We start from the raw sequence: 21,789 nt of genomic DNA, 5'->3' as shown, positions 1-21,789 counted from the left end.
TAAGGATCATGGAGGAGTAGTCTTTGTTTGCCAACCAATCTAAGTGTGAATTTGGTATGACAGAAATATTGTACCTGGGGCATGTTGTCAATAAATACGAAGTTTAGGTTCATTAGGAGAAGATTCAGGCTATCCTTGATTGGCCTCCCCCAAAATCACTCACGGATTTGCGAGGATTTTCGGATTATGCAGTTATTACTGGAGGTTCGTTAAAGAATTCTCTAAGCTCAGTGCACCCTTAATGGATCTGACAAGGAAGGGGTCTTTCTAATGGAATGAAAGGGCACAACTCACTTTTGATAAGTTGAAAGAGGCAATAAGCACTTGTCCTGTAATTGCATTACCTGATTTCTCTTGACCGTTCATTTTGGAGTGCGATGCATCTGGAGAAAGATTGGCATGGTACTAATGCAAGATAGGCACCCCATAGCTTATGAGAGTAGGAAGGTTATGTAGACAGAACACCTATATTCTATCTACGATAAAGAGATGTTGGCCATCGTACATGCACTGACCAAGTTTCGGTAGTACTTGGAAGGTGCCAAGTTTGTCGTCCGTATGGATCACAATAGTTTGAGATACTTTTTGGAGCAACGGGACTTGAACAAGAGGCAACAAAAATGGGTAAGCAAGGTTTAGTGTCTTGATTTTGACATTGAATATGTGAAAGGGAAGAACAATGTGGTTGCAGATGCCTTGTCCAAGAATCCTACCATCTGCTCACTAAACTAGATTTCAGCCGACTGGAAGGCACATTTGTTGGTAGAATACTCTAAAAACACATTTTCCTGTGAGCTAATGGATGACAACACCCAGGATGATAGGTACAAAGTGGTAGATGACATCATGTACTATAAGAATCGGATATTTTTAGTGCCGGAATCCAAATTGAAGCAGAAAATCTTGAAGGAATTACACGACTCACCCCTGGCAGGACACCTGGGTTTCCTCAAAACTTACAGAAGTCTCCGGGAGAGGTTTTCATGGAAAGGACTAGAAGGGGATGTGATACAGTATGTGAGATAGTGTACAGTCTGCCAACAAAACAAATCCGAACATACACTACCTACCGAGTTATTGCAACCTTTGCCAATTCCAGAAGATAAGCGAGAAAGTATATCGATGGATTTCATAATGGGGCTTCCCAAGGTGAACGGAAAGGATTTTATTTTCATGGTGGTTAACAGATTGACAAAGTGCACACATTTATTCGTCATCCCCTTAGATCTTCAGGCCGCATAGGTTGTCGATCTATTTTTTAGAGAAGTCTTTCGTCTATGCGGGTTACCCCAAAACATTGTCAATGATCAGGATAGGCGATTCATTAGTATCTTTTGGACAGAACTGTTTCGGATGGTAGGGACAGAATTGTCACCAAGTACTAGTTACCACCCATAGACAGACGGACAAATGGAGATTGTGAACAAATGCCTCGAAGGTTACCTTCAAAATTACGTTTTGGCACAACAACGAGCATGGGTCAAATGGATACATCTAGGAGAATATTGCTACAATACCACGTACCACATGTCCATCGAAATGATACCATTCAGAGCTCTGTACGGGTACAAACCCCTTTCCTTCATCGACACAGTTCTGGGTGACAGCTGTGCACAAAAGGCAAAGGACTGGCTTTAGAAGGGATAGGACATACTGAGATGCTTGAAGGAAAACCTTTAGTGGGCACAAAATCAACATAAGATGTATGCCGATAGACACAGAATGGAGAGGAGTTTCGAAGTAGGGGATTTGGTCTATCTTCGGCTCCAACCATATCGACAATCTTCATTGAAAGAAAAGGGAAAAGAAAAATTGAAGCCACGGTTTTATGGACCCTATCGTGTACTTCGTTGTGTTGGTGAAGTCGCGTATGAGGTGGAACTTCTGGAGGAAAGCTGCATTGATAACATCTTCCATGTTTCATGCCTGAAGAAGGCTATAGGGCAGAATGTCACGGTAGCCACAAATCTTCCACCACTCAATGAAGAAGGAAAGCTCATATTGGAACTAGCCAAGATCATCGAAGTACGTGAGAAGACTCTGCGGAACTGCATAGTGAAGGAATATTTGGTGCGTTGGAAACACTTGCCATTGGACGATGCAACGTGGAAGGGCGAGCACATTCTCTAGCACTTAGCATTGCATTTGCTTGAGGTCAAGCAAAATTTGTGACGCGAGGACTATAATGTTCCGTTATAAAATAAATCATTTTTATCAAACTATTGTAACAGGCCAATTGATTTAATGTATCTCGGACCCATTTTTATTTTTGTTTCTATAGTTTGTGTCATTGTTAGCTATCTTTGTACACCTTGGTAAAGTTTTCCCTGATGGGCATTTAAGCACAGCTTATAGGTAGTCATTAGGTATGTATCTTATTAAGTACGGCCCTCCTCTTACCCCGTACAACCTCCTGATTACACAACATATGGCCTCCAAGTCATCTTTCACCGTACCTCCACTCTCTCCCTCAACTTCACCGTACTGTATCCCTCCACCTGCTGCCATACGACCCTCAATCTGTACTATACGGACTCATCGTTACACCTTCTGAATCCCTTCTTTCTTCACTGTATGACATACTTCTAGGTAGGCTCCTACCTTGTACAAACTTCATTCCAGAGCACATATACAGACATTATTATCATAGAATTTGCTAATCATATTTTGTACACTGCGTTGCTAGCATGAATCATTACAGCTATCGGCATAGAGTTTGGGACAAAATTGAGAATTATGACACTTTTAACCGGATTGCTATCCTCAGAAAAATAAATCAGCATGCTGATAGGCTAGCTGTTGTAGGAGCACAGTTTGATATAACTAAAAATATTAATAAAGAAAATGTGCATCAACATATCAAAATTGTAGTTAGACCTTCTATACTTGATAATGACTTTAATTGGCAAAAGTTTGACAGTAATAAGAAAATTTTGAATTTTTTGCTTGAAGAAGATATGTTTTCAGCATCCAACCAGCATAAGCTAAAGCAACAATATGGTGATCAAATAATATAGCTTAAGTCCAATAAGCTGCCCAAGGGGTTGGTTACCCAAGCTTCAATGCTAATGATTAAGCTAGGAAGAACAAAACTAGCTTGTTCGTCTAGCAAGATCATTACGAAGATCTTGAAATTGCAAAGGGAACACTTGAAAATTTGGAAAGGTAATTTTTGCAGAAGAAAAACTGTTAGATTATGTGAAAAACTAATCTCCCAAGAACACCTGCATGCATAACCCTGTCACATGGATGAAGCAAATAACAGAGGCAAGGAAAAATCAAGGAGGCCAAAAAGCCAGATCCATCTTATGGACATGCAAAGAGCAATATCTCATATAATCCAATAAGTGAATGTATAAAATACAAAGAGGTGAATCCTTATAAAGGAATCACGAAACCTGAAAAGGGAAACTAAAGCCTAAAAAAGCTAGAGTTGCACAATATAATTAATAAAATATTAATTATATGCACCTACAAGATAGCTTAAGAAAACTAGAGTAATAGGAAACTTAATTAATTAAATCAAAGTGATTTAATTAATAAGTTAGAACAAATAATTACTCTAACAAAAACAGTCTTATGTTCAACTTTTTCAAGAATTCAATGATATTTTTACATGGGAGTTTGTAGATCTTGAGGGCTTTGATCCACATCTTGTCCAACACAACATTGATTTAGAGCCAAACTCCAAGCCTATAAGGTAGAAGCAAAGACTAGTCAACCCAAAATTTGAACCTTTAGTGCAAAAGTAAGTGTTCAAGCTTATTGAGAGTGGTATAATTTTCCTACGAAACATACCAACTAGGTATCAAATCTTATTGCTGTTATAAAAAAGAATGGGGAACTAAGATTGTGTGTTGATTTTAGAGACCTTAGCAGAGCATCATTGAAGGACCGTCACCCTTTACCATCCATGGAGCAAATACTCCAATGTGTTTTTGGTTCTGAGTGGTTTTCGCTTCTTGATGGTTATTTAGGATATAACCAAGTTTTGGTTAAAGAGGAAGGTCAGTTTAAGATTGCATTTACCACAAAGTGGGGTACAATGACATACAAAAGAATGCCTTTTGGTTTGTCCAATGCAAGGGCAACGTCCCAAAAAGCCATGGACATGGCTTTTGATAATTTGATGTGCAGATTTGTGATAGTTTATTTTGATGATATCACAGTTTCCTCTAAAAATGCTGCAAATCATATTAACCATCTTCAATAGGTTTTTCAGAGGTGTAGAGAATTCTACATATCCCTCAATCCTAAGAAATGTGTATTTGTTGTGCATGAAGGCAAGTTATTGGGATATGTGGTGTCTAAGAAAGGTATAACAGTAGAACTAGAATGAGTTGTAGCTATCTTGGAACTTCCCTTACCACATCTTAAGAAGGGGCTTCAAAGTTTCATAGGTAAAATAAATTTTGTTAGATGCTTTCTACCAGATATAGCTACTCTTTTGAAGCCATTGACAACAATGTTGAAGAAAATGCAGTTTTCAGCTGGACGAAGGAAGGAAAGAATAGTTTTCAAAAGATCAAAGAGGCCTTAGCATCTGCAATTTTAGTCTAGCAGAATCTATTGCCTTCTTTGGTAAAGGCCTTGAGAATTACTAGAAAGGATACAACTTTGTTGAGAAACATGCATTGGCTGTTGTGAAGAGCTTGAAGAAATTTAGGCATATGTCATCTCATAGAAAGGTACATATAATGATGGCTCACCCAAGCATCAAAGAGTTCTCACTAAGTAGAGACTTGAATGAAAAGAGGGCCGGGTGGATTACTAAGGTGATGGAGTACGACATGGATATTCAGGTTATGAAGCTTGTTAGGCGAAAGGGTCTTTGTGAGAAAATTGGTAATATACATATTCCAGAAGATAAGAAAGTGACAAAAACAACTCTTGTTATCCATGAAGCAATTGCAAGTGATCAACCAACAAGCTGGTTGAAAGAGGTCACTCACTTTCTGCAGACCAGAGAGTGTCCACCTAATCTTGACAGAGCTAAGAGAAGGTATTTCAGACTACAAGTTGTTCCTTATGTATTGATTGATAATATTTTGTTTGGAAAGGATTACAAAGGTATACTATTAAGGTGAATAGATAATGATCATTTCAATAAAATTCTATTTGAGTTTCATGATGGACCTTTAGGAGGTCACTATTCACCTAAAATAACAACATTTAAGATTATGAGGGTTGGATATTATTGGCCAAGTCTGTTTAAAGATGCCCATTCTTGGGTAAGGAAATGTGTTAAATGTGTCATGTTTACTAGGAAAGAAAGGCTGTCAACTTTACCATTGCAGCCCATTCAGAAACAACAACCTTTTATGAAGTGGGGCATACATATTATTGGAGTAATTAATCTGTCCTCAAGTGCGGGGCACTAGTGGGTCCTCGTTGCTACAGATTATGTCACCTGCTAGATGGAGGCAATAGCCTTAAAGGAGGCTAATGAATCAGCTGCCCTTGGTTTTTATGAAGATATTGTTTGCAGATTTGGAGTGCCTGATTCTATTATATTAGATAATGCCCTTGCATTTATAGATCTAAAAGTAAGTAATTGGGCAGCAATAAATTGTATTTACCTAAATACTTATTCCAATTATCATCCACAAGGGAATGGATTGGCAGAATCTACCAATAAAAGATTGATAAGGATCATTAAAAGGACTGTGCAGGACAATCAATGTGAATGACATTTACAGTTGAAAACTGCCTTATGGGCTGATAGAATTACCCCTAAAAAGGTATTTGGGAATTCCCCTTACATTTTGGTATATGGGAGAGAATTACGTTTACCAATATCTACTGAGCGGTCAGCATTGGACCTTGCTAGTCAGCTGGTCCTATTTGAAGGAAGTGATCCTATGATAGTAAGGTATGCCTAACTTTTGGAGTTGGAAGAAATAAAAAATAAAGCTATAACTATGGAGTACCAACAATTGCAATCTAAGAGGGTCTTTGATAAGAAGGCAAGGTCAAGAGTTTTCAAAGTTGTAAATCTAGTACTCAAATGGGACGAGCTCAAGAGTAGGTCAGGTAAACACTCCAAATTTGATGCATTTTGGAGTGGTCTATTCATCATCATAGAGTGCAAAGAACATAATGCATTTCAACTTTCACAATGAATGAAGATGTACTACCTATCTCGGTCAGTGGGATACATCTCAAGTCCTGCTTTGAGGTTTGACCTTGTTTATGAATAAGCTTAGTGTAATTTTCTATTTTCAATAAAGAGCTACTACACTACAGGTTGGTTGTTTTGTGTTCCCTAAGTGCTTTTCCAACACAAGTCTTCCTAGGTTTCATCCTATTGTTTTGTTTTAATAAGTTTTTTAGTTCTGAGTTTCTTCCAAGCTAACAAGTAGAGAAGTTGAGCCCTTAACCAACGTGCCACTCAGATAGACTCATCTACATGCTCCATTGTTGAGAAATTTGTTTGCCAACATTACAATACATACACAAGCATACCTAAGTGAGAGAGAAGTGAAAAGCTGAGCTTTTCATGTTTCTTTGAAGTTCAAGGTTGTGTGTTGTTATCATAAGGTTGGATGATCATCTACAACTGATTCAAGATTGGCCTACAATCCATAACATCAAGGTACATCTACATTGCTATAAATCATAAGAAAATATTGAGCCAACTACACACCATCAACTAGACTTATGATTTTCAATCCCTTTTTATCAAATATAAGCTGACTCTATGCGCAATGAACTGTTTTTAAGGTTGCTGGTCTAATGTTTAGTAGGCAAACATATAACAGAATTTCAACAAAAATATTACCTAAATTCACCCTTGGCTGAATTCAAGTAAAGCCATAGTTATGCCAATCAAATACGCTTTGTTGTGTTTTACCAAGTACAAGAGCTTTGATTTCATGTAAAACAAGAAGCTGAAACATTACATTTGATAATGAAAAAGCATTACATAAAATTGATTTTTTCGTGCTTTTCTAAAAATGTAATACTTTAATATGTTCAAATGTTTAACACAAGCTGTGAAACTAGATAAAGAGAAAATTAGAACTTGAATTTCGAAACATCAACAAATGTGAAAAGAAGAAAAAGGTTTAAGAGTCATGGGGGCTAGTCATTGCTTGCTTGAATGACTAGCGGTGTTGTTCCTCTCTTTGACCATATATTTAATGTCCCTTTTTTCTAGGATATTATAATTTTGTGTGTTGTCTCGCTTTGCCTAGGTTTCAAGGGTGGAAAGATTCTTTACAGGGTTCAATTCGAGGTTTGGCTTAGGCATTTCCAGTTTCAGACCCATCGGAGTGGTTTTGGTAGGTTGTCCGGATACTTACTATTTTTAGTAAGTAAACAGAGTATAGTATTTTCAGTACCTCAGTGTTGGTTTGGAAGCGTCTCGCCGAGAGCTTTCCAACGAGCTATTACATGTGATTATCTGAGTTTATTTGGTCAGCTATTTTAATGCCTGATGATTATATGGTTTCTTAACTAAGTGACTATTAAAGTCATTTAACTTGTAACTTTATTTTTAAAAGTTACTATGTTCACTTAAGTGACTAAAGGACAAAAAGGTGCTTTATTCCACATTGCTTAAAAGAGCGTGCAACACATTGAAAAAAGTAATAAAGGTACAACAGACTCCACATGGGAGGATATACGAAGAATATAATATTCAAAACAAATATTAATTTGGGAGTTGGAAACAGTTGCTGATTATTTCTTCTAGGATGCAAACCCTTGAAGAATCTTTGAAGGTTGGACGCAAACCTAGCCTTCTTATAGGTTTATTTATATTTCCAATCTGACTGTTATTTCTGTGTATAAGATTGGATTACTTGGATTGTTGCACGTTATTGTATTGCTGTTGTATAATAGAGTAACATTACTTGGCAACTATTTGTGTTAATTCCTGATTTATGTATGAAATAAACGAATTTTTCTGAGTTTTCTTGTATTCAAATCTGCTGGTTATAAATCGGTTAAAGTTCCGAAATTTGTATCAAATAATGGTTTACTATTTGAATTTGAAATTGTAAGTTTATATCACGGGTTTTAGAAAAATATCCTGTGGAATCACACAACACACAGAAATTTATGAACATAGCATCTTAGCATTTCTAGTTGCTTGAATGTGATTGGTCGCTTTGAGGACGAAAACCCTTGAAGCAAATAAGAGTCGTTGGACGTAGCCCCAACTTCTCTTTTGATCACTTATTTGTTGGAGAGATTTAATGGAGGTTTTGTATTGAGGAAAAAATGACAAAACTACTGGAAGTAAGTATGAACTGTTAACTGCTCATTTTCTAGTTCAGATTGTGCATTTTGAAGTTTAGATATTACCAGGTGGACGAGTTGAGGGGGAAGCTTACATTCAGGTTGCTCGGGCCACGAGATACCATAGCAGTGCCCAATGCAGGATTGTGATTCTTAGTTCAACATATTCGAAAGTTTTCTAGCCGACAGTAAAAAGGATAAAAAAACTCGTGGAAGACAATACGTGAATGACCACCAGCACTTCACGCGGGTTAGCAGACAAAATTTGTTGAGGCTTCAGTGGATTGGTATTGTGAGTCTATACAGGTCGGAATACATTATACATTGCTCATAGTCGATTTGGAATGGAGTTGCAGTAAACATTCACACCCAGTCTAGCCGCCGGTTGGAGGAGCACGTCTGGAGTCAATACTAGCTGCAGTTAACCACGCATGACAGTATGCAGGGTGTTCACGGCATATGAGGAGTGGACAGTAAATATTGGAAGTTGTTGTTCAGTGAGATTTGGTCTTCCCGAATAGACCCGCAGCCATACAAGCTCCAGTCGGGTTGGACGCATTCATTAGCAGCAAAATGACTCACATTTACAGCTGGGCCCTATGTATTCAGTTGACAACGTCATCCCATTCACCTCTTCCAGGTTCAAGCAGGAGTTATGTTGCTAGAGGCATTTGTGTATACTTTGCACCAGTCTGGCTGGAATATGAATGCAACCAAGTTGATACAGGCTCTGCGTTCAGGAAGATAGAGATTTGTAGAAGACGCCGGCAATAAACCCTCGTGTGGGACGACCTTAGAATATTTGGTCGGGTGTAGAGATGAAGGGCGGGAAACACATTGAATGAATGCATTTTTACCTAATGTGAGTTTAGGAACTTCGAACTCATGCATATGTGTAATACCAGAGATTTATCCCTGCGGGTACCAATCATTTAATAAAGGTTCGAGCTCCAACATCCATCAGCGTTGAAGAAACTTGAGTCTGTACATTTCAAATTTCATTCAACACTTCTAGCATTTACTATATATTTCATGCGACAATCTGAGATATTATATTTGTATGGAATTTTTTTTAATGACCTGGATTATTGACTGTTATGAAACTGGGTTGTGTGAATTCCTTCATACATTGGCTGAATGTGCAAGTAACATTTACATGTATACATATTTGTTGTTGCTGAAGTTTACAAGTGTTTGGCAAATTGGTACAAGGTTTTAAATTATATACAGTGATATCTAAGCACATTAAGACTGCTAGAAAATTATTTGACAAATTTCTTCCCAGTTGGACACACAACATTTTAACAAAAAAAAAAAAAAACGAGTACAGACTTGGCTTGGTTCTTTGTCACTTTGGAGGTTCCAAAAAAGGGAAAAAGCTCGAGACAACATAAAGGAATTTCCAGAATCACTCTATTGAGCCAAAATAATATTCAAGCATAAATTGAGTGTCGTCAATTTAAAATTGGATGCTACCTAACAACAGTCAAGGGCTTGTTTCGAATTGCATCGGTACTCACGTGTTCAGACTTCACCCACGGTAGATGTCTTAACTTCACTTCCAGCAAGGTCGTCACAGTTGTTGGACTCCCTACAGTGACAGTTCAGTAGCTATTTCATGCAAGCAGTAGTTCTTTAATCAATGGCACAGTCAGTATTGGACATCTATAGGCACATGAAAAGCTACATGGCAGAGCAAGTGGGACGAGACTTCCAACTCGATATTAAAACGGAAGGAGACTGTACAAGGAGTATAACAAATTTCCGTCTAAGCTTCAAAAAGAATTTCCTTTCATTCATTATGTGGATTTTCAGCTAGAGTGGCAAAACAAGACAGATATGGTAAGAAACAAATACTATGATTTGGCTCGAGATCTGCTTGCAGAGGACAGGTATAGAAATTTACATAAAGAAGCCATTGATCAACTTGATAGTAGTACTAAAAGGAAAGTGGAACAAGAGGTCTCTAAAGTATCTAGAAGCCTCTATGATGAATTCCCAGCAGTTAGTGACCATCATACAACTGGCCTTATGGAGAACAAAAATCAGACCTTAGAAAATGAATCAGAAAATTCATTTGATAACAATGAATCCTAAGATCATGATGTGGATGGACACGCAGTCACCTTAGAAGTGGAAGTGCGTGAAGATACTGTTATATCAGTAGCTTCTACCTTGCTAGTTGAGCCATCCTATGAGGTGCATGGCAACAGAACCCTAGATATTGAGGAGTGCCTAGATGATTGCATACACGATGCTGCTTATCATATGGTGAGTGACATTGATTCAACCTCACATCACAGTGCGGATGACAAATCAGAAGATTTGTGTGGAAATGTTTCATCACAAGGGGATCATCATTTAGCAAGCCAATTGAAGGTTAATGACAAGATGGTTGCCACAACCGTTAAGCATTTTGATGTTGCTCATCAAATGTTGGCCACCTATGGTTGGAGTACTCCTTTGACATATGAGCATGGTGATAGTGTTTTTTCCCTTGCAGAGATACATGCACTCCGAGAAGCAATTGGAATGATGAAACAAAATTACTTACAACTACTTGCAGATAGAGATTTTCTTCTCGAGTGGGATCGCATTTGTTATATTGCATTGCAGGGAAATGAGGAGAAGGTTGATAAGCTCACTCATGAGCTTGAGGTGACTATGGACTCTTTGAAGGGTGCCTAGTTGGCCCGTCAAGAGTCACAATTACAGATTGAGAAGCTTACAGAGGAGTTGAGCGCACAGTCTCCACCAACTGCAGATATAGTACAGTTACATACAGAGGCAGTTGAAAAGGATTTTATATCCATGGTTTGTAGTAGGGATGTGGCTACATCTATCACAGATATAGTTACAAAGGTTTTCGCTGGGATGAGTACCATGGTAGAGAACAGTAGAGAACCACTAGTTGTATCGAGTTCTCCTGAGGTTAGTGCCTTGATAGTGGATATAGGACATTTTACTGGTAGCTCTTGTGTCATAGTGGTGGATTCTCTTGAGAGTTGTGTGGTAGTACACGATGCTACTTTGTCATCCACATAGGGCATTTGCAGAGTGTCATCAGAGTGTCATCCGATTGGGAGTATAGCTCTCATGTTGATTTGTTTCCATCTCCTGGAAGCAAATCTGTCACTCCATTCCATGTAGCTGATTTTGGATGTTGGCTTATTGATTTTCAGAGTCAGAGGGATCAATTGCTTGATTTAAGTGTTTTTAGTGATGAGCCATTGATAGAGGTTGGAGCATTTTACGGTGAATACACAGTGAGGAGTGCTCATCATTTTTCTTTTGACCCACACATGGAGGACTGGATGATGCATCGTATGGAGTCCAGGGCATACGGTAGATTGGAGACTCAGCCGTACAGTGGCTTGGTTCTTCTAATGGGGGCCATATGTAATGGACTGAATGAAGGCAATGGAGAATGGGTGAGGACGGAAAAAGAAGGAGTTAAAATGCAAAGAGCACAAAAATTGAATTACTACATTACACGATAGATAATTGATCAAATGAAACACAATGACTTCTCCAATTTGCAAAATGATGGTGCCCAGATTTGCTAGATCCGAGCAAAGTATTATAGGTGATAGAATAGGGTGAGGGTTGATTCCCTCCGAAACTGCAACTCAACTCAAAATTATAATATTTTGGCCCCGCATAACACAAAATATAAAAATATGATAAACCCCATCTCTCCAAAAGCAAATAAGACCATCCAATCCCCAAATAATCATCGAAATGACTCTCTCAGCAAAATCATCTGCCTACGAGAGTCCATGATAGGAAAATTCACTGAAAAATAGCATGGCATTAAAAGGAGGACATGACATTAGGCCACATAAATCATAATTTATGATGTTTGAAATTTCTTTAAATTGATTTTTACTACTAGAGAAAGGATATTTTGTATTATTTCCTAAGAACAACCTTCACAAGTGCCTTCTCTTTCAAGGTTCAGATGAGGAATACCTTTGACCATCTTTTCCATGTAAGGTAGAGCTAGTCTTTTGTGCCATATTTCATTTAGATTTGAAGATCCCATCAGCAACGCTTGGGTAGAACTTGTAGATAGTTTGTAGTTGTACAAGCATTTCTGTCTATATCCAATTTCATGTCCTTGATATCAGAATTCTTAGGCCAAGCAAGTACTTTCCCTTAGAAAATGCTATTTCATAACCTTTCTCTTCTACTGGAGAAATTGATACAAGATTTCTTTTAATCCTAGTTACATAAAATATAATACTCAATTGAAGTGACACAACTTCAAGTAGGTAACACCTGAACCTGTTATAGGATAACTAGCATTACCTCCAATAGTTACATGTAGATCAGTTTGTTTTCAATCAGATTTGAGAGATTATTTCAGAACCCCGTTAGATGTTGAGACCCTCCGCTATCTATTAACCAAGTAGTGCTGTTGTTTAATGTGTTGCTTGATAATGCTGAAATAAATAGGAATTCTTTATCTTCGGGTCCTTCATCACGAACTCTAGTAGTGGAAGCTTACTTTTTGAATTTTGTTTTGCAGTCCCTAGAATAATGTCCTATATTCTCCCATCTAAAGCACTTGATCTTTGTTATATCTGACTTCTCATAAGATTTATGATTTGAATCTGTCCTATTGTTTCTCTTTGCTATGAAGTAATCTTCTTTTTCTTCTTGAAATTTTGAATATTAGAGCTTGATTTTCTTCATTATAGATGTTTGAATGAAATACCTTGGTAGCCCGTCTAGACTCTTCTTGGATGCAATCTATTCTTAGTCTATTGAATATTGGTAGTTTGGACCTTACACTAACTCGTTGACTAAATGATTCTTATGATGAGGGAAGTCCATTTAGAGCTAACATGGTCAGTTCCTTTCTCTTAATGACATATCCAATAATCGATAGCTGATCTCTTAGGGCCCCTGTTTGGTTGGTAGAATAGGAATAGAAAATTAGGAATATGTTTTCTATTTTTCGTTTGGTACATCAATTCGAATAGGGAATAGGAATACATATTCCCATTTTGCCCCTGAAATGAGCTTCTACCCATTCCAAAAAATAGTTGTTATTGGAATAGCCATTCATATTCCCAATATTCATTCCTATTCTCCATTCCTATGCCTGCTAACAAATGAGCGGTTAATTCAATGATCTTTAGCAAGTATGCAGTAATAGAATTTTCCTTTGCCATTTTTATGTGATTAAGTTTCTGTTTAAATGCTAATGCTCGATTGGTAATATTGATTTCATACATTTGTTTCAAGGTTCTAAATATTTCTTTTGTCGTTGACAATTTGGAAATAATGGGAATTATATGATGTTTTATTGAATCCATTAATGGCTTTGATATTGTTTTTCTTCCATTGGGATAATTTTGTCAACATTATTTGTTTCAGGTATATCATTCTTTATGAATTCTACTAACAAATTTTCTTCTAAGTTAAGCAACACTCTAAATTTCCAAGAGGTGAAATTTACTGCACCACGGAGTCTATCTTCCACTTTCAATCAAATCTCTATCTGGGCCCAGAAGCATGCGTATGTCAGTTCATTGCTGTGACTCTCGTGAGTTGAAACTCAAATTTGAGGGTCTCAGTTTGTGTGACTTGCTATTTATTGTAAGTTTGGTGAGTAGGGTTTCTACTTTTTGGGAGTGCACTTGTCATACCCTTAGTCCAAACTCTGTTAGTACTTTATTGGGCTTTAATAACAAGTTATATGTTGAAAGTTATTTATTAAGTTGAACTTAATAAATGGCTTTATAAGCTTCATGTTCTAATTTGATGGTGGGTTGAAGAAGTCCCTTTAGTGAAAAGTGTGCACAAGAAGACTCTAGCCTTTGAATTATAAAGGAGTTATTATATTCAAAAGTTGAATATGTTTTCAAATGCAAAATTATAACTTAAGTGAAAAGTGTGAGCATGAAGTCTTTTTAAGTGAAAGGTGTGAAGGAGAAGCTTTTTGGATTGAAATGTTATTAAAGCAATGCTTTGTGAGAAAACAATTCATTCCTTGATGCCTTTTTATTTTGTTTGAGTTTCTCTCGAAGGGTTTGGATGTGGGGTTTGAGGAATTTTGAGTTCCTCCTTTGCACTTTGAGCTGGTAATTGATCCAATGAATTGTGTTTTCTGCTGGAAGGTGTATGAGTTCAATTGGTGCTGAGGTATACCAATCTATTGGTTCTGGTTTGCATCTATCATTCTGAAATTGAAGGTATTTCAAGTATGTTAATTTCTTGAGGTTGCTGCAATTAAGAGCTGACTAGGATGACACTGTGTAGGGTATTGTCTACAAATTCTAAGCTGAAAATGTCACTGAGAGACGTCTTTATATGATACAATTTCTTGAGAAGAAGCAGTGTTTGATTTGGTATAGCTGCGTGAGAGTTTCAATGGCATTTCTTGACTTGGTTGTAGCTGCAATTCTTTCTGGCATAGCAGCATTGAGGGTTACTGAATTTGGGCGGTCTGATTTGTCTATGAGCTATGTTTAATCTCATTGGTAGCAGAATTTTATTTTGTAGCTGCAAGCGCTGAAATTTAGGTGGCCTAGTTTGTCTATGAGCTGCATTTAATCTCCTTGCTAGCATTGTTTCATTCTGCAGCTGCAAGTACTAAAATCTGGTTGGCATTCAGCATCTTAGTTGGTGTGGAGACTCATCCATCTTACTATTTACCGTATGGGGTAAATGAATTAATGCATACAAACAATGAAACAAGAACATGTAACAGCAGTACTCCTTCTATTCGCATATATGCCGAAGAGATTACATAATGCTTATGATGATGATTACAATGATGTCGGATGGTGTATATATAATTTCCGAAGAACCTTCTCGAAGGCGTCCATCCGCTACATAATATTTACCTACGACAACCTATCGGCTACACAATATTTACCGACGACGACAACCTGTTGGCTACACAATATTTACCAACAACATCATCGCCCCCAAAAAGAAAAGTTGTCTCCGGATGACAATTACAAAATATTCGAGACAGATCAACAAAATGGGATACATTAACTGACTAACTATAACAAGATAGATATGTTTCCATCACACCACTTTCACATTCGGTCTGTACCTGCATCAAACTTGTTTCCAAAATACGTTGCATTTGCAGCCTTTGCTAACACAATACTTTTTCCTTAGCTGACCTTGATAGCCATCTGTGCTGCTTTCTCTGCTTCCAACTCCTGGTTACACTGAGCCAAGTGTTGCGGTACTGTCTTCAACTGGATGATCAGCTCCTTCCGAGCTCTCTATGCATCCACGAAGACAACCTCACATCCAACACCTGCTCCGAGTGTGGCGCCAAATGTTTACCATATGGGGTAAATGAATTAATGCATATAGACAATGAAATAAGAACATGTAACAGCAATACTTCTTTTATTCGGATATATGCTGAAGAGATTACATAATGCTTATGATGATGATTACAATGATCTCAGATGGTGTTTATGTACTTTTCGAAGAACCTTTGCGAAGGGGTCCATCGGTTACATAATATTTACCGACAACCTGTTGGCTACACAATATTTACCGACGACAACAACCTGTCGGCTACACAATATTTACCTACAACACTTGCTACAATTTTCAAATGCCAAATGCATTACATGTTCTTTTAATTAGTTGCTTTGTCTACAGATTTATGATTGTAATAATTGCATACATCATAGTTGCAATTGAGATTCGTTATGCTGGCAAGCCATAGTAGTTCTCAATAATTGTTACTTGTAATTGTATTTGTTTCTCAAGCATTTCTTTTATATTATGAGAAAAAAAACAAAATAAGATATATTCTTTGAAAACACAAAAATTTATAAACTTTCATAATACAATTTTTTTTTTCAATATAGATTGAGGGTGAGCCGACAAGATTGTCTACAATGGTATCAGAGCAATTTCTTGCCATCCTGTGGACTAGGGAAATAAAATTTATTGTCCATATATTAGAATCATGGCCACTAATTAGAAACAATGGGATGATATTGTGAAACAATTGAATGTGCTAGTAAATGAGTTGAATCAAAAGCACAAATTGATGACAAAAGTGATTTGAAATTCAAAATTTGAGAAGAACATGATGTCACTTTTTTAAAGGAAGAAACATGATGGTACAATGGACACCATGAGAGAGCAAAAAAATATTTTCAACCAGAACACTAAGTTTGATATCTATATCATCTATGGCCCACTTGAGTTTACAGTTGCACCAGGTGTCATAGCAAAGTTCTGAAGTGTTGTAAATAGAGTAATAAATAATAGTACCCATGTTATTAATGATATCGAGGAAGATAACATGGATATTGATAGGCACATTAGTTCTAATTTGCATGACAACAATGAGGATTTTCGGCATCATGATGATATAGTGGTAGCTACAGACATACATGACATTTCTCTTGAGTTACCAAATGTCATTGCTGAAGTGTTGGACACATTGGATGTGGGGTGTGAGTGAAATTCATGTAAGGTTGAGTTGGATGATGTAGTTGTTGGCATGAGTTTCGAGGATCATGCATTTGATGGCGATGCAGTGATGGTAGTAGTGAGAGCATGCAGTGATACTGTTAGATCAACAACTACTTCCATGTTAGTTGAGCTACCTATTGAGGTGTTTAGTAGTATGCATGTGGTTGTTGATGTGTGCATTGATTATAGCATACATGTTAATTTTGATTATGAGGTCAGTGATGTAGAGACAACGTTGTGTTATAGTATAGACCAACAAAAGTTTGAGGTTCACTTTGTGGACTATCCTCAGTTCAAGGTGGATGCAACATTGTCTTATGACAATCCGCTTTTTGAGGTTGATGTTGATCACTCACCTGAGTGGAGATGGGCATAGTTTACACCATCTACAAACACTATGCAATTTTCTATAGCAGTAGTTAGTGATGTTCCTATGTCCATAGATTATGATGAGGATGTGGCTACATCCAGTGCAGTTATAGGTGCAAATTATGTGATTGGGATGAGTGCATCTATAGAGAGAAATGACAACCCACATGTTGCATAGGGTTCTCTTGTGGTTACACCTGCTGCCAATATTGTTAATGATGAGTTAGATTACAAGGGTTACATTTAGAGCTATGATAGTCAACATTTGACCGAAGTGATGGTTTTTAATCAAGATTATATAGGGAGGAGTATTTATCATGACTTCTCAAATCCACGTATAAAGGATTTGACGACGCATTAGTGTGGATTGGTTCAGAGGTTGTACCATCCTTTGGGGGATGAGTATTTGCCAATAGTAGTAGATGGGATGAATAGTTGCAAGTTGGATTACTTGCAGAGTTACCACATCCATGAGAGCCTTGTAGAGGATGGAGATGTAGCTGGTGATACTGCCACTTTCATATGTTTTGATCTCTGTATTATGGATGGATGTGCTTCTAGTGTGCTTTCAGTCCTTAGTGCTGATATGGTTAGCTGAAGTTTGGTCGGGTCTAGTTGATTGGCTTCAATACTTGTGGCTTGGTGAAGTTGAGTTCAAAGGTGAGTAAGAAATGTCAAAGGATGTTTGTAATGTCCGCATTTTTTAGTAGGTTCTTGCAGTTGGCCAAGTCAGCTCACCATCATGACCTTGTGCGTTGACAGTAGGATTTGAGGGTCTTAGTTGTGTAATTATAGGCTTTTCAGCAGCCTATGGTGTGTTTTGGCTCTATTTGAGGGACTTATTATTTATTGTAAGTCAATCTGTTGGTTACAATGAGCTCAGTTGAGTCAGAGGAGTTAGAGGAGGCTCTCAATTTTTATTTTAGGCTTTCGGTTTGGGCTCCAAAAATCTTGGAGAGGAATCTATTTATAGTAAGTCACCTTGTCAGGTTCATTCATTGCCTTTCATCATCAGGATCAGTTTGGTGCTGTCATATTTCGATTCTGAAGCTTCTTCAGTTGTTTTTGCGAGACGGGTGAATAATTATAATTATTCATCTAAATATGCTGAGGTTGCTATTTTTGCTAGTTTTGTTGGTTGGTCACCTCAATATCATAGTTCGTTAGAATCGGGATGAAAAGTTTTAAATCATGGGAACAAGAAATAGTGGCATTACATGTTAGAATTTGATGTTATGGTGGAAAAGGTCATTTTTGGAGCCAAAAGCAATTAATAAATTAGTTTATAATGGTACTTTATTATGTTTTAATGTTGTGTATGGGAAGCTTCTTAAGTGAAGTTCATTTGGAAAACTTTGTGCCATTTGGAGATTATAAATATGAGCCCATTTGATGAGTTAAGCATTTGATTGATTATTTTCTTTTGTTGACTGCGAAGAGTTTATGAGTTTGCTGATTTCTTTGCCCTTGTTGAAGTATAAGTGTTTGGAATTATGAAGTGCTTTGTAATTCACACCTGAGGTATTGTGAATTAATTCTAAGAATTGTCTGAATTAAATTATAGTATTTCCCGATTGTTATGTACTGTACCTAGGAATTTCATTGTGGCTGGAGAATTTGTGATTTGGAATGCCATTATTGTCTACTTTTTGGTGTGGTTAAAGAGGAATGTACTGTGGCTGTTGTCCTTGTATTTGGCAACGATTTCAGACTTTGTGGAAGGCTGCAATCAATTATTGGAGGGCAACAGTCAAGTTTTAGAGCACCTGTGATTATAAGCGAGGAGCATGTATTTTTGAACCTACAAGTAAATTGGATTGTTTCTTGAGAGCTGCAATCCATATTTCATTTGTTAGAAGTCAATTTCCATGTTCATTATTGCATTCTTGTAAATTTCTAGAAGTCAATTTTTAAATTGGATATTAGTAGCATTGCCATCAATTATAGAGTTACTTCTAAATTGTTTAGTGGTGTTCATTTGTCCAAATTGATAAAGACTTAATCAGTGAAAATTGTGAGCAACTGGCTGTGAGTTTAAAGAATTATTTATTGAGTGGTAATAATTGGCCTGCCAAATGTTTGACAAAATATCAAACTGTTGATTAGCAAAACCAAATTGATGTTTGATAAGGATATAGCTTGTTGAGGGTTTTTACAATGTTCTTCTTGATATGCTTTTGTTCAGTATTTGGGATCCTTCTATTGCATCAGCATTTTAGAGAGGGCTTATAGGGGAGTTTTGGGACGTGTACATGATGCTGAGTACATATGGTTTTGCTTTAGACTCTCATATTCATGATATTTTTCAGGTGCACAATTTTGTTGTGCACGTGTCTGATAGTGTGTATGTCATTTCACTTTGCGTAGTTTGGAGAAGCAATCTTTGTTAGCTTACCGAGTTGCTTCCCCTTAAGATGTTCTCTCATGCAACATTTGTACTTACATTTGATTCAGTTTGGCACATTTGGTTAGTTGTATTGGTGATGATGTTACAGAAGCTGGTTAGTGATGATATGGACATTTCTCTGTCTTATCTATGGGGTCCAGGTGGATTGATGTGTTATGCGTTTATGAGATTTTTTTGGGGACAAGCAATTTTATGGATGGCATACTGTAATGCCGCCAATTTAGCACAGCCCTGAAGCATGGATATTTTAGTTGATCATTTTGACCCTCGTAAGCTAACACCTAGATTTGAGATTATTAGCTTGTGTGACTTTCTATTTAGAGGAAGTCAGGTGAGTAGGGTTTCCATTTTTGGTAGTGCAGTTGTGACAACCTCCGTCCAGACTCTGTCAGTATTTTATTGGGCTTTAATAATGAGTTGCATATTGAAAGTTATTTATTAAGTATAACTCAATAAATGACTTTCTAAGCTTCATGTTCTAATTTGATGGTGTGTTGAAGAAGTCTCTTTAGTGAAAAGTGTGCATGAGAAGACTAGTCATTAAATTATAATGGAGTTATTATATTTAAAAGTTGAATATGCTTCCAAATGCAAAATCATAATTTAAGTGAAGTGTGAGCATGAAGTCTTTTAAGTGAAAGGTGTGAAGGGAAAACTTTTTGGATTGAAATGTTATAAAACCAATGCTTCGAGATAAAAGAATTCATTCCTTGATAATTTTTTATTTTGTCTGAGTTTCTCTCCAAGGGTTTGGACATGTGGTTTGAGGAATTCTAAGTTCCTCTTTTGCACATTGAGCTGGTAATTCATCCAGTGAATTGTGTGTACTACTGGAAGGTGTATGAGTTCAATTGGTGCTGAGGTATACCAATCTATTCATTCTGTTCTGCATCCATCATTCTGAAATTGTAGTTATTCCCATTGTGGTAATTTCTCGAGATTTCTGCAATTAAGAGCTGACTAGGATGACAATTTGTGTGGGATATTGTCTGCAAAATCTGAGCTGAAAATGCCAGTGAGATTTTCCTTCATATGCTGTGATTTCTTGGAAAGAAGCAGCATTTGATTTGGTATAGCTGCATGTGAGTTTCAAGGGTATTTAACTTGGTTGTAGCGGCAATTCTTTCTGCCCTAGGAGCATTGAGGGTTAGTGAATTTGGGCAGCCTGATTTGTCTATGAGCTGCATTTAATCTCCTTGCTAGCAGTGTTTCATTCAGCAGCTGCTAGCACGAAAATTTGGGCGGCATGTAGCATTCTGGTTGGCGTAGAGACTTATCTATCCCACTCCAATTTTCCAACACCAAATACATAACAGGCTCTCTTAATTAGTTGTGTTGTCTACATGTTTATGATTGTAATAATTGCATACATCATAATTGCAATTGAAACTCATTCTGCTGGCAAGCCAAAGTAGTTCTCTATAATTGTTTCCAGTAATTATATTTGTTTCTCAAGCATTTCTATATATTTTGAAAAAACAAACAAAAGCATATATTCTCTAAAAACACAAAAAATCATAAACTTTTAAAATACAAAAAATAATTCTTCAGTAAGAATGAGCCAGTAGGGCTCTTAGAGATCATATGCTTAAAATCCAATTTCTGATATAGGATCTTTTGATACAATGTAAATTTTAAAGATTAATGATAAGTTAGATATAAGATAATTCACACAAATTTAACACAACTATGATATTGCAATATATATAATTATCTTTATTTATTTATCGAACTGCTGTAGAATTAATATATAATTATGTTTCTTTACCATTATCGAACTGCTGTAGAATCACGATGTGAATAAGATTATATATATTGATCAACCTCAGTTGTATAAGCCAGCGTCTTTGAATAAAGACGATCTGTATATCTGTATATACTAACGTCTTCCAAGAAACATGTTCTGAATATATATATATATATATATATATATACACACAGTATGCTTTCTGTTAAATACAGCTCTTCATATATATGTATCTCGATCTGCCTTGAGATTAATTTTGTTGTATTTGTATATCATCATTCCTTGCTATGACATCACACACTGTACATATATGTTGATCGGGGACTAAGATGGCACGACTTGTTGTTTGAACTGTTCGTAACCTTGCACTTGGTCCGCTGCCCACCTTTTGGAAAGGTAACTGATTCATTAGTTAGAGACGATTATATTTGTACTACAATTAAGAGAAGGATTAAGCATCTGAAGTATAATTTGATAGATGAATAAAAAAAAGAATAATAATACTATTAACTAATTTTTTACTTTTGTAAGTACCTGTATAATTCAAATG

At 36.8% G+C, this 21,789-nt stretch overlaps 1 protein-coding gene and 1 long non-coding RNA gene across 2 annotated transcripts; both read left to right on the top strand.

Moving 5' to 3' along the window:
* Positions 1-1,722: 1,722 nt before the first annotated feature.
* On the top strand, positions 1,723-2,130 carry LOC149543566 (uncharacterized). Its single transcript, XM_089795811.1, has one exon. It carries the CDS (start codon positions 1,723-1,725, stop codon positions 2,128-2,130), a length of 408 nt encoding a protein of 135 aa, XP_089651937.1.
* Positions 2,131-8,099: 5,969 nt separating this feature from the next.
* Positions 8,100-9,405, top strand: LOC149543565 (uncharacterized). Its single transcript, XR_016355244.1, has 2 exons — positions 8,100-8,494; positions 8,601-9,405. It is a non-coding gene; the product is annotated as an uncharacterized LOC149543565 (long non-coding RNA).
* The last annotated feature ends 12,384 nt before the right edge of the window (positions 9,406-21,789 follow it).

The sequence above is a fragment of the Cupressus sempervirens genome, chromosome 8, assembly GCF_028749045.1.
Source record: "Cupressus sempervirens isolate cs-2001-9-10 chromosome 8, ASM2874904v1, whole genome shotgun sequence".
NCBI lineage: Eukaryota > Viridiplantae > Streptophyta > Pinopsida > Cupressales > Cupressaceae > Cupressus > Cupressus sempervirens.
Note: the sequence above shows the minus strand (reverse complement) of the source record. Positions and strands in the feature narration are given on the sequence as shown.